The sequence below is a fragment of the Nomia melanderi genome, chromosome 3 (assembly GCF_051020985.1).
Source record: "Nomia melanderi isolate GNS246 chromosome 3, iyNomMela1, whole genome shotgun sequence".
NCBI classification, from domain to species: Eukaryota; Metazoa; Arthropoda; class Insecta; order Hymenoptera; family Halictidae; genus Nomia; species Nomia melanderi.
In genome coordinates this window covers 11,317,322-11,332,225 of record NC_135001.1, presented here as the reverse complement: position 1 = coordinate 11,332,225, position 14,904 = coordinate 11,317,322, and the positions used below count along the sequence as shown (strand labels likewise).

Here is a 14,904-nt window from a genome sequence, read left to right as displayed (position 1 = left end):
GTGGATTTTCTTTTCGGCCGGTTCACGGTATCCGCTAATTAATATAATCGCGCGCGCGACTCGTTGTTCTTCTTGCCCAGCCGTCCTTTAATGGAAAATGCTCCACGGCCCGAGGACAGCGGTTTTGAAGAATAAACCGAGGCGAACGAATGTTTGCGTCGCCGATTATTCCCGCCATTGGCTTTGTGTGGATGTTCTAGGTAGAATACAAGCTTTAGATATGTTAACAATAGAGTTTTCTGTGTCACCGGTTTTTGTAATGTGGTACGATAAGATTGAGGATTGTGTAAGGGTAATTAACACTAGATTTATGAACATTTACTGTACAGTTTGTTCCATCGTCCCTAGGACAATTGATATTTGATCATTCGGATTTTTGAAATTAGAGATTTGAACATAGACAATCAGGATATATTTATGTAACTGTATCAACCGATATAATTCATCTGATAGGTAATGTCGTTTTTCTTCATGTTAACTGATAGTGCAAGAAATTAGACATCATATTAAAACCCAAAGTAATATAAGCTTTATCACCAATTAAGTATCCGTATTTCAAATAAATATATATTCGACGGACCAGAAAAAAACCATTATTTATGGTCTCAATACAAAGCTTTACTACATCCTACAAACTTTTAAATATAAATACAAAAAATGGATTTAAAAAATAACACTAGGTAAGGATCTATCTAAAAGAATAACGGAATGATATTTTAGATTAACAGTACGACTAATTCTACAATACATTAAATAATGAATTGTTCATTGCTATTTTTCATCATTTTTAAGTTCATCAAAGAGCTATATTATTTCATATACATTTTTCAATACTACTTCTAAATCGAAAATACAATTACCTTCTTCTTTTAAGACAATTTCCCATCTACCGATCCACTGTTCAAATCCTCAGTTTAGAGTTAATGTTTAAAAATTGATACGAAGTAATAAAGTTTTCTGGCGAAGCTAAGAATAATAAGTTCCTTCCCGATCCAGCTAATAAGTTAAATGCAAAACGCGCAAATGAAATGGCGTTCGGACGTAAGGACGCGGCACGGGGGACACGCGTATCGCGGTGAAGCCAATTTTCGAGCGCTTTGTGCTGTGCGCTGCTAAAAATGCGTGTCGAATCGACAGCAAAGATCAGCCTGACGAGGCAGCTTCAAGATCCGTCCGCTACGATCTCGAACGGGCATCGGATCCTCTCAAAGCATTCCATTGTAGTGGCCGTGATTCTAGAAACAATTCACCGATCCGCTCGGATTCGTCGTCGGTTTTTCACCGTCGGCGTAAAAGTCCCCTCCCTCTCTTCCATCCTCCCTATTCGCGTATCACTTACATCGTTGATCGCGAGTCACGATATTAACCCTTTGCACTCGAAAGTCTTGTACTAATAATATTCCACACTTCCCAGTGAGACATAGACAGCATTGTATGAAATCGAGACGTCACATATAAACTAACGAAAACATTTTATTTCAATATTTCGCGTATTGATAAATTATATGAAGCTTAGCATTAACATTGAAACTATCGGATGGGTCACATTGGCCCACTTCAGAACGTTTATTTTGCAAGTTTTAAGTTATGAAGACACTTTTGAGAAATATTTTCAATTAAATTTGTATGTTTGTGCAGATAGAAGACTGGGAGATATTTCGAATCTTAAGAAATGTAGTGGTCTAATTTATATAAAAAAAACTGGACATAAGTCACTACAATTCTTAGGTAGTTTTAGTGTCAAATAACAAACTTTAGATTTTTGTTATATCATATCGCACATCATATTAATAAATATTAATACGTTACATTTCTTGTTCTTCTTAGTAATATCGGATCGTGATACCATCCGGTTAGCTCCTATGTACTTTTTGGATTATTTCTACACTGAATCACCTAAGCGTACTTTGTCCACAAAATATACAAAATGACTGCCGCGCGAATAGATTAACCTCTTAACCGTTGAATTCACGAAAAGCAATATTAACCTTCAATTTCTTTAACACTGGAACTACTAAGTGTATAAACTGATTTCTCCAAGTTTATTTATAAACAGTACAAGTGTGCGATTATTAAAATTTCAGTTGACCTATATTTCAGTTTAGGTATTACCGTATCGGCATCTTTAACCCTTGCACTTGAAAAGTGATCCTTAGTCAGCATTTGATTCGATTTAGCAAAATTATAAAGCCTTATGTATAATATTAAGCTTTGTATAATGCATCAATATGTGAAATATTGAAATAAAATATACTAAAGATATCAAAACAAAATATATTGAAAATACTAAAGCAAAACATACTGAAAATATTGGAACATAAAATATTGAAAATATCGAAATGAAATATATCCAGAAAAATCGTTAATCAATAACCCGAACGGTCCGCGACATACGCCGTTCGTGGATACGTCAAAAACGTCCGCCCTTCGAGGGTTAACTAGCTTCCTCCCCGTCGCTATGCGTATTCATGGCGAACCGGATACACGCGTGTATTAATTGACAAATAACTTTTTGCCCGGCTGGTGCCGTATACGGGCCGCATTGTCTGCGATTATGTACGTCCCTGCTAGCGATCGCTTTTCTTTTCTCCTCCGCTTCTCGTCGTCCCCTGTGTTGTTCCTCTCTCGTGCCTTCTTTTTTTCTCTCTTTTTCTTTTTCGTCGGCCGGAGCGGCAATGAAATGCTGTTTTCCGAAAATGGCGCTGGAATGAGGACAGGTCTCCGGTAGCGGCGCGCACCGCGGCCTATCATTTAATTTGGTATCGGGATACTTACGTCTGCCCTCCGTTCTGAACCCCTTCGACCGAGGATTTTCTTTCTTGTGTACCCCGCCGACCGGCGGATGCCATCCTCGCGAAACTCCGCGAACCTCCTTTTTTTTTACATACCGTTCCGACCCGATCCAATACGATCCGCTCCAAATCCATTTTTGCGGTATCGTCCGTGCTAGTTCTCGGTGATCGTCGTACAGTGGTCGACTTGGCCGTTTTAGCCGGGCAAAATTAAAGGCAACTGTATATCGAATTTTTTCGACGAAATATGAATATATATATAATAAATAAGTAAATATTAAATACTGCTAATTATATATACTTATATAAACAATTGTATATTCATGAGTTACATTAAATAGCATATAATAAATAATAATTATGCAATAGGTACTAACTTTTAATAAGCATCGATTATATACCATGTAATAGGTTAATAAACATTAATCATGTAAGTACTTGACCTTGGCCAAGTGATTAAACGATTCCAGTGGCGGTATAAAAAAAATTCTCTAGAAAAGGAGAGTGAATCAAGGGAAAATGTTTGTTATATACTTCTTCCCATCATGTAATATAAATTAAAGAATATTTGTATTAATTAAATTTAATTTAATAAGTAAGAGATAAATAGCACTCGTCATTCACAAATTATTCACTACAATACGTGTTGAACTTGTAATAAGTACAACATAATAAAACATTCAATATTTTAAATCTAATAATTTATTAAATAAAATTATAGCTAATATATTATTAAAACTTACCAAGTGGCTTAAAATCAAACTGGATGAACATTCCGGGTCCATGTACATCACAGAACAATTTGTTCGTTAATCTGTGCATTAAACACGAGACATAGCAGCAGCTTAATGGAATACAAACTTTTTAGCGCAGTCTATTATGTCTAATCGTATGAAATACCTTGGGACGTCTATCAATCTCCAAGGATAAGAAACGTTCTGCGGCGAGCAGAAAAATAAAACGAATGAACGAGTTCGCTCATTAGCACTTATGCCGCAAGTAAGTCGGTGGCAATGAGCATCATCGTGTTGTAATAGTACAGCATAGGAAACGTCTTCGTAAAAGGCAGTCAAAGTGGTTGGCTCCCTAACTGCTCACGTAGATGTCTACCAGCCGGACTAGTTTCCGGTTAAGGATTTATAAAAGCTAGTGTAACCAGGCTACGCTTCACTTTTTCTTTCGTAGGAAAGGTATCGGTCGTTCGCTAATGGGACGCAGATACATGCTTCATTATTAAACAAGTGAAAGTGCCCCGTGTCGTTTCACCGCGACACGTAACCTAACGATTATTAGATTTCGATATGATCGATACGCGGCTGAGCAAAAATAAGGATTTTAAATTGATGTATCGTTCATAATTAGGTTCAATTTTCCATACTTACCAGTAAATTATCATGTTTATACTGGAATGATTGGCACGTGTTGCATAATTTAGCGAACGTATATATTATGTAAACTATACATTTTTCGGGTTATGTGTAAATTACCGCTGAAACAAGTTTAGTCATGTACTGCATACCAACTGTGTGTATTTATTACTCGTTAAACTCGTTTTGACAGTTGCTTGTACATTATCAAAAAAACTAATGTAGATATTTCAGTTTATGAAATTAGAGGTGGCATTTGTTTCTCGGGAGAAGAAACAAACATATCTATTCTATTGCGTGTGTCATTGGAAAGTTTACAAGTTTTTGCTTTTCCAATTATTTAGTATTTAATATTCCTGAGAGAAATAATGAGAAGTACTACTAAAGCGAATATTCAGTAAATGTGATATAGAACAAGAAAAGAGATAATAATAGTAAATGAACAATTATAATAATCCTTAGGAAACAAAATCAATCTTCGTCCTATGTCAGTAACTTAATACTATTTTCAATCTATGTCTTTCTACCACCAGAGTAAAAATTAATGTTCTAAACACTACTGAATTAAAAATTAGGAACTTTTATTATATTTTGGAGGAAGCCTCCAGATTGTATGTACATGATAGGTGTTTAAGTATTTACAAAGAATACAAAGTGAAAGAACAAGGGTGACGCTTCTGCTTCACAAGTACTCGCAACTCGACGATCATGCCCTTATTTTAACACGGTATACAAAAAGTCAGTACTCCATCTTCATTTGCCTGAGATCAGAAGGGGCACGATGCCAATAAAACGACCTATCTCGATGGTGGATTGCGTATACTCGCCGACGCTACAACGTTACCCCTCTACACATCCGAGAGTTCCACTCGACGACGAAGGGAGGATCATCGATTAAAATCCAATTGGATTATATTCTTAGAGATTATCTAAACCGTCGGATTTACAGAAATTTTTTTGAAGAAAAGAATTTCTAACATCATTGATAAATCTATTGCTTTTACGAATAAAACTTTCATCAATACGGCTAACCCCTCCGTAGCTGGGCAAAGATTTTCACCCCTAACCTTCGGACGACACATCTAGCGTCATAATTAGATGACACGAGATAGCTGAACCATAGATATAAAAGGGTTAAGGGGTACTCTACAATAGTGGTAAATTAAATGAATCGCCAGTGTATATCTGCAATTTAAATTTCTCTGAAATGTTCATATTCAACATTCAAAATAAACGTAGGCATAGTTTAACCTTTTAATAACCTCTTGTCCTATGATTTCTTCCACAACTGTGAAGAAAATCATAGGACAAGTGGTTAATAAATATATATACTTGTACATCCATGTATTACGCTAGATAAATAACAACAATTTTAAGAACAAAATAAATTTACGGAAAATATCTTTAGAATAATGAAAAACAAACATGTTTAATAATAAATCATTAAAAAGTAGAATTTGTTAGACTACCTACATGAAGAAATGTAACTATCTAACTCATCTCTCAGAAAATCGTATACACTACCAGATACAAAAATGCTTCGCAATCGGTGGCAAATTTCTAATTAATGTCCAACTATTAGTTGTTTTCTATTACAAACGAAACATTTCCCACGATAACTAACACAATCTATTTATTTTTCAAAATATTTTAGTATTCCATATTAGCCACCGTTACTCTACAACGGAAGCATACTACTAGTAAAACGTTTTATCGCAAACATGTCACCCAAGCAAGTACACCGACGTAAAATAGGTTACAAAAATACCCTCCTCCCGACTGTGTCCGTAATAATCATCCTCCTGGCGGTTCCTCCATTATCAGCCAGCCGCAAGAGTTTCTCACAATTAAGAGCGGCACGGTTTCCTCTCCAGGGTCCGTGAAACCGTCGCGATACCCGAGTCCAAGGGGTGAAAGCATCCCCGCTCCTCGATGGGGTAGGCGAAGCGTGCCGCGTGGGGCGCGCGCAGCGAAGTCGTTCTACTGGTGGGGATGATATTTGACGGGGGTGGCTGCGGCAAGGCCGAGCATGAGGCCGACACGCGCCTCCACTCGATGACACTTATGCACACGCCCTCAGACCGCGTGCGTGTTGCGCCTGTCAAAAGTTCCGCTCCCGATCGCGGTTACTCGCGCGCGTCCTCCCTTTCTTTCCCTCTTCGCGCCGCGCGTTGGGGGTTGTACCTCACGACTGGCACACCTTGGTCGACCACGTGCCCGTCGCTTTCCGATCACGCGTCATACCAATTAAAAGCGAAACTTTCCGAGAATCAAGGGAGAATTTTGATCTAGTGGGGCCTTTGAAACATTCAATGAATTAGAGAATTATGTATAGTGTTTTTGGTAGGCTAGTGGTCCGGTAAGATGAAACATTAGACGAACGAAGTGAGATTAGTCCTGTAAGAAGACGGACTGTAATTTTATGGTGAACCGGATGAGACTTACTGGTGATCTGTTGTTGAAGTAGGAGAATGATAGTGGTGGTTTGTTGTTCGGTGAACTTTTAATGTTGTGAATGGGGGTTCGGACATTTGCGTGGTGTTTACGAGGGAAAGTATTGTAAAAGGATTGTTGTTTATACTGGGAGAGGTGGTAGAAAGAGGTTGGGACTAATGGACGCGGAAATGTACAGCAGAATGTGGCAAACACCGAATCTGTACAGCACGTATAAATACCCCGCGATTATGCAGCTGCAGGCGAACAATAACGAATTTCATTCATGGTTTCATTCTAGGAAACCGTCCATGGACGATGTTGGAAATCCTACCTCTGTCAACGCACGGTGAGTACGTTCATGATGTTGAGTTACTTGACGAAGCTTAACTCGTGTCGCTTTCGATTTAGATTTTGTCTGTAATTCTTGTTTACACTGTTTATGAACCATTAAAATAGGAAACAATGAATTGTATTGTTTTCTAGGTGTTTAGAAAGTACTTGGTGATTGATTTGATGAAATATTTTATATGTAATGTTTCCTATTTAATTCTGGTTTCATCAGCCTATGAAAATATAGGTTTATGAATTCCAGAACTTAAATTTTATTGCTCGAGTATAAACTTTAGTAACTTATTGATTATTTTAAATATTTTAATATAGCTTCTAATTGTTCATTTTTGTACTTGTTATTCAATTGTTTAAAGTGTTTTATTAACATTGTTTATAATAAATGAAGATACCTCAGGTATTCAAATTTTGTAGTTGTAGTTGTATTGAAGGTCAATTTAATTCAGATAATATTCGAAGTTGATTAGTAGATTAGAACTCTATTTGTGTAGAAATTGTATAGTTCACTTTGTTCTAATTCTTCCTTAGCGCACCTGAGCAATGCAATTCTTATTGTGAAACATGTTTAAATTGCCCAATGAAATTTTTTCTTATTAATTTATAGGTTCCATAGTTAAGTTTATAACATTGGCTAACATTCTGATATGTGAATAATTGAATCCTTTTTATCAGTACATATAATTAAATACGAGTTTATTTTCAATGTCGTACTCTTCTTATATACCTGTTGAATATACACTAAATATAATTCATATGATGCATACATATAATAAGTATAATAGACATACAAAACCGCAGCCCCCAATTAAACACAGCTACTATAAAAACTCAAAAACATATCAATGTTACAGTAAATTAAGCGCATTTGACAAAGGGGATATTGTTTTCAACGGTAATGACGATAATTCTAACTATAAAATTTCATTAATAATGTTATAACATACGCAAATTTTTAAAGTACAAGAAAACATGTATATCCACATCCAATCATTTATAAAAATTTTCATAAATGAGATTTATCACAAAATATTTTACAATATTTACACAAACACACGTCGTACAATAAATGTTCACATACAACCAACAGAACTGAAAATTTAACCATTTCGTCCCTGAATATGTATCTTTTTAATATGAATTTTATGAAAAAAAACTTACGACTGCACAATAATCAACCAAAACACATATACTTACAACTAATTAGCATTTATGTTGTCAGCCATAAGCAAAGATCCCCCTGTGGAACAATTTTCCTTTATCTTCAAGGTCTACTTTTCTAGATTTCCAGTAATTTAAAATGTTCTTGATACCTATGTGTACCATTCGGGACGAAAGTGTTAATCAACACTCTGAACTTTCCTCTTGTCGAAATCAATCTCACAGAAACAAACGACTCGCGCGAGACTGCAACAAATGATTGAAAAATTTCTTCGACAGTTCTCGCAACCAACCACGTAAAACATCATACAAAGCCACTTGATCGTTCCAATTAATCGAGAATCTTTGCCGATCAGCCCGTTCAGCCTACAGTTCGACAATAAACAGGTTAAACGTTGTGTCACTCGGACGATCGTCGCGTCCGTCGACGATGCAAATTTGATTAACCCCACGATCGCACACGATCCCGACAATGACCGGTAATAATCTCGCGAGCAATCCAAGTGCCCGTCGGAATATCGATATCGGCCACTATCGGCGCGGAAAAAGGCAGCCTGGTCCCAGGTAAAATCGTCCTGGCCCTCCGGCCTTATCGACAGTGATCATCTACCCCTCGTTCGGCACCGAGGAGAAAGCCTATCTGCCTCCGTAACAATTGAACCCGTAATAGAATCACATTTATTCTTATTACCCGACGAGGTCAACCGACCAGCGAACGTCCAACCTTCGTCGTGGCCCGATCCGACTTCAGATCAGCTTTCCTAAGCCATTCCGCTAGCTGCGTTATTTCTCCCTTGGCCCCACGCACACGCACCCACTCTTTGTTTAGTCCTGCAACTCCTTTTAAGTGGACACCTTGTCCCTTTTCTAAGGAATTAACACGTTAAGCGCCACGAGAATGTTGGATGTTTTATATATGACTTGTTCCTTCGTATTAAAGGTAACTAGGAGCAATTATTAATTAGTTCCCATCAGAATTCTTACATTACGTTACTGTTCACTCATTTATGTTATTAAATATTTTTAGTCGACAGCAATCATGTTGCACATTGTTTTTTTCAAGCAATTGACGTTACTTACTCTTACTAGCCCTAATAGTTTTCTTGTGCCGCAATTACTGAGATCAAAATATTAATACCTGAAGTGTAAAAATAAATAGTTTACTTATTTAAATGATTACTGTTAGTGTCGTAGAGATGAAATAAATTATTACATGATGGGAAGAATAGATTCTAGAAGATTGTTCTTGTTCGAAGGTGTTTGAATGCGGAAGGGACATGGTATCATGAGGGTATGCTAATTTTCTGTAAATCGTATGGGGTAGATTAGGGCTACGGTAATATTTGTAGGGGTTATCATGTAATTTAAATTAATGAGAGACTGAAACCCGAAGATCTCATTATGTAGAGTTGAAACTCGTCCTATCGAACACGAAAACAGTTTACATTTATAATAATTTCGAATATCTAAATTCACATGTTCAAGTGTTATTTTTGTTACATTAAAATCGGATTTTAAAATGATACGAAAGTGAAACTTTATATTAATTTCTCGAATTTATTGTTAAAATTATTATTATTCAAAAACTTTTAGAAATACATAACGAAAAAAATATTCAATGTATGTAGACAATATTTATGAATCACAATCCAGAAACTATATTCTAAAGACGAAATGAATTCTTTTAACAAAATTGTTTGTAGAATGATTAGGTTTAATTTACTAATAAAAGAGACGAAAGACATAGTATAATAATGCTCTGCACACAAAAAGAAAATAATAGACCTATATAAAAAACGTATGAATACTAATTACAGATATGAAAAGATAAGATTATCTAAGAATAGCAAGTGATGTACACCACTTATGAACAATTATTATTATAATTGTAAATCCAATGGTATGGATAATGAGACCTACAAATGGTACATTAATTATTTACTATAATGCATTTCATGTCTAACAACTCTTAACCCTTTTACGATCTTCAGGTCATTTTGAATTCAAACATGTTTTCATTTTTTTAGCACTGTTTTGTTCCTTCAATGTTTTTTTATTCAATTACATTCTGTTTTTGTGAAGAATACTTTAAGTTTGAAAATGGTAGAAGAAAATGGTTACCTATATTTGTTTAATAATATTTTAAGTGCACAGATAACTTGCGGATCGTAGCAGGATTAACGAAGAATTCTACAACACTCGGTTTTCTTTAATTAATACAACCGTGACTCATGCGCCTATGTCACGGTACGCAACAAAGCATCTGCCACACTATATCTTATTCCCCATCTCGCCGTGTTCTTCAGGACTGAACCTACAAGACTATCAAAACCTTTGCTCGCGTTATGAAGATGCCGCCTTTTAGATATATATATATATAAAATTTCTGCGGAAAGTCCTAACCCATTCTGATGTTGACAATAATTCATCAGCCTGTATTGTTGTATGGTCCGAGGCAGAAGGACAACGCGGCTTCTCTTATCTCTCCCCGAGATTCCGTCAAAATCTCCAAGGTCTCTTCTCCGGTGAAACATATTACCAAGATTAGAGTAGATGCATCATTTTTAGCCACTTTAAGGATTTTTCTTACTTTTATAAAATACGTGGCGTAAGAAACTCATATGTTTAAACAGAGAATATAGTGTTTTTAACTTTAAAGTACAATTCTTTTAAGAAACTTTCGATTAAGGAAATCCTCCTTTCTTTCTACTTTAGAAATCTAGAGAAGAAGAATAATACAATTTCTGTAAATCTATTAAAAATGAAATTACATTTTCTAAAACTACCAAAAACTTAAGCTTACCATACACACATTAACATTCGAAAATACTTCATTCCTATATTAATAAGCAATATATTCAGTTCATTTACTTTCTGTTTTCCCTAAAGTGTCAATATTCTAACTCATTAATTAGAGAATCCAGGCGAGATATTATGAAGCTCGCTACACTAAATGGGACACTCGAAGCAGGAAAATTTTTTTTTTAGATCATAAACGATAATAGATACATACGCAAGTAGTTACTTCGCATAATCAAAACTCGTATAATTGGTATTGAAATGAATAACGTTCCACCGAATGTAGGTACGTTTACCAGTGAAATTCCAAGGTTCTGATTGCGAACTCACTTCAATTTAACGCACAACAAAGTTATCTCGTGGAACAGTAGTGACCAGTATCACGATTCATCGAGTCCATGTTGATCATTCCGGCGGCAGTTCCGCGCATTACCTAGACCGGGATTAAAATATCCCGGTAAACTGATTGGACGTTCGCACGTACTAATGGCGGTGGTGTCCGTAGCAGGTACGGTTTAACAGTTAAACTGTGGAGGTTCGTGTAACGCGGCGGAACGACGAGTAACCGTGAAGGTGCGATGATAAAGGAAAGGTACCCTACGTGGGCGTTAACGGGTGGCGACCTCAGAGGCGTAACCAATGCTCCAGGCGACAACCTTATCGAATGGCAAGTATGCCTCCTCTTGTGCTGCCAACGTAACAAGCTGCCGGCCGGATTCTTTGCCACCGTTGAAATATCACAATTTCGTTCGGAAACGCATTACGAGCCGAGAATGACCTGTATTCATGCTTTGATCGTAAGCTACTTACGTAGGTATACGGGCTTCCGTTTCGAAATTGCGGCGAAGATGTCGATGAATAGTTTTCTGTGAGATTGTGACAAATTTCTGTTTTAACCCCTTGCCCTATGATTCACTTCGTAAGTCTGCTTGATAGAGGTACGTACGTTATCGTTAATAATTTCGTAGAGACGGAAAAGAGTTTGATATTTGTTTTGTGTCTGCGTTTAATCTAAAGATTATAGATTGGTAGTAGATAAGTAATATGTCAGTTGTATAAAAATAAATTAAGTATATTTAAATTTGACGAGGAAGAGGATTAACTTGCTAATGATTTCTCTGGTAACTATGTTTCAAAGAGTTATTGTATTTTTTGCAGTTTTTCGCTAGTCGTTGCAAGTAAGTTGAGAATCACGAAATACTTTTGAATGAATGTTACAAACTTTTTAGCGGCAATCATAAACCAATCCTCTCTTTTATCAACAAATTACTTAAAAAAAACAAACTTGACAATACAAGATAAAAAAACACTGTCGAAAAAATCAATATAAAAATGCTTTCAATTTTAACTATAAAATTTCTTCCTCTCATAAAACAATCGCTCCTTTCAAAAAGACATCCGATATTTTTAATTTCAACAGAACGCTTTCATCATTTTACATCAATTTTCCAATATTAATCCAAACTATAATTTCCTTTTACTTTTACAACAATATCCCATCTACAGATCCATTTATCAAATCCACTTCCTCAATATTTAAAAACTTCAAATATAGAAATCAAAGTGTACGTAAAACAAATTTCCCATTGACACTAAAAACAATAAATTTCTTCCCAATCCCCGTACTACTCAACACTAAGCCCACCGCAACCAAATGACCGCCACTAAACTTTCATTTAAAATTCCGCATCTTCTTTCAATCATTTAGCTTCACATCAATTTTTACATTGTCTCACATTATCCAATTCATCAGTTTTCCTTTCTGTTTCCACTAACAAAACTTCACAATCGAACATGTTTACCTTTATTCCACAACCAATTATTCGAGTAATTACAACATAAACAGACTTGCACAAAGTATCGGTACGTTTACTGTTAAAACCCCGAAAACTCCGCAACAGAGACTGAAGCTATCATGAAAAAAATCTCCTGAATTCTTCAGACCTTCTTAATTTCGGCCACGAAACGTCTCGGGCCGCGTCCCGGTGAACGGCTCACCTGACTCGCAACCGTTACGGGGGTCTTCGTTCGGTGCCACTATTAATATTAATGCATTCCGCCGTTCTTGCGGCATTGTACTCGCGTTGACGACGTCGCGGCCGCGTCCGAGCGTCCGACGACGTCCAACAATATCTCCACGGCGAGCGACGTCCTAGCGTGCGCGCGGCCCCGCGTTTCAGTAAAGTGGCAACTCCTCTGGAAGCCACGGAGTACCAATGTAAGTTGATTGTCCCGGCCGGGTTTTGTCCCCGTGCCGGCTGAATATTCAACCGGCCGATAAATAACGCTGAAAGGAAGAGAAACGGGCGAAACAATGACGAGTGAGATTTTTCCCTCGGGCTCCGTTCAGGCTGAAGTTGGCTGGTGTCGCTGTCTACTCCTGTTCAGACTCCGACTCCGACTCCGACTCCGACTCCGACTCTGACTCCGACTCCGTAGAGGACTTTTCTTATGCCGAGACACCTCCGGAGTCTACCCTGTTCCATGCAAGAGGCAGAAGAAGAGGGGAAGAGAGAGCGGTCTCTCTATTGTCGCGCGATTTCCTCCCGTCTTATGAAACCTCCACAATGCCCGTTTCTACGCTCTCGCCTACCGTAACCAATCCCGCGTTACGCTCCAGACCGGTGATCTATACCACGCATTCTTCTCCCTTCAAGTATAGCTCGTGTGCCTGTGCACCGGTCCTCTCTTCGTTCTCCGCCCCGGACCAGCTTTCTTCGTCCTCTTCGTTCCTCTGAGTTGTCCGAGGTGATTGTTTTTTAGCGGTCTGTTTAAACGTCCCTGCTGTTCCATTGGCGGCCGTTTGTTGGCGTTTGGAGGCGGATTGCTGGGTATATTGGTTTCTTATTTTGATCCGGAGTGATCGACCCCTTGTTCTGTGGCGTCTTTCGCGACTGTGATGGATGAACAATTTATAAACTTTCTCAGAGATTGGTATACATTTTGTGGAAATTATCGAGGATATGAGTTTGATGGTTATTTCGTGTATACGTTTATTGTAAACATTGACGATTGGTAGTAGGGAAGTAGTGTTTAACACTAGAACTACTGTATCGCTTAAAGTAACTATAATTTATTATCATTAAGAACACTGTGGAACAAATTTTGATCTATGTTAGTTTTTGTAATAGCCACTATTTAATTCTTATAGAGTTCCTTACCCTAAATACGAATCCGAACACCAAATTGCTGGGTCAGGTCCAGTTTTCGAAAAAACTGGGATTTTGTAAAAACGGTCGAATTTTTGAGAAAACCAAGTGTTACGTGAAAACTAAAAACGATAGGCAGTTAAAATTTGTTGCAAAAAATAAAGGAAACTTGCCCGATCACATAGCTATAAAAATTTTGAATTTTGTGTATGATTAAACGTTTGTAAACGTTGATCAAAGTTTAAAAAAAGGTAGATACGCGTACTTTGTATGCACTTCTGTTACATTTCTACGAAAAGTGGGTTGGCCAGCACGAATTTGCTGTGCACCATTGGATTCTGCAGACATTTCTGAAGAGGAACCCCCCCCCCCCCCCCCCGTGGGAAGCGTGACATCGGTTTTTCTTTGGGATAGGGTAAGAAAATGTCCGCGAACGGAACTTTCGCGCCACACGGCCATCGCTCGCCGGCCACAGCTATGCAGGGCCGTGACTACGCGTTGTATACACCTGGACCTCGGTCACTTCTTATATGTATATATAATGTTCAACTGTTTTATAACTTTTCATCATACTTATGAGAAAGCTTTTCACGATCGTTCCGTTTTAAATAATTTGCTGTTTAATATGTGAATACACATATACGAGTAATATTATTACGATGATTAACACTGAAACTATCGAATCAGTCAAGATGGTCGGTATAAATTTTATTATCTGTCGATTATTAATATTTTGAAAGTATTAGATATGTATTAGGTATGTAGGTTAGGTATGTTAGGTAGGTTAGGTAACAATTTAACACATTTTCATTATTGAATATATTTTCGAAAAATGGCACTCTAGTATTAGGTACC

The 14,904-nt window shown here is 37.2% G+C and overlaps 1 protein-coding gene across 2 annotated transcripts in view; it reads left to right on the top strand.

Annotated features, from left to right (window-relative positions):
* Positions 1-14,904, top strand: part of LOC116431763 (protein trachealess) — a 231,128-nt gene that overhangs the window by 65,807 nt on the left and 150,417 nt on the right. For both annotated transcript variants that reach the window (XM_076365510.1, XM_076365509.1), the window contains exon 3: positions 6,894-6,941. In XM_076365510.1, the coding sequence (XP_076221625.1) occupies positions 6,894-6,941 (48 nt within the window). The remainder of the gene's footprint in view (positions 1-6,893; positions 6,942-14,904) is intronic.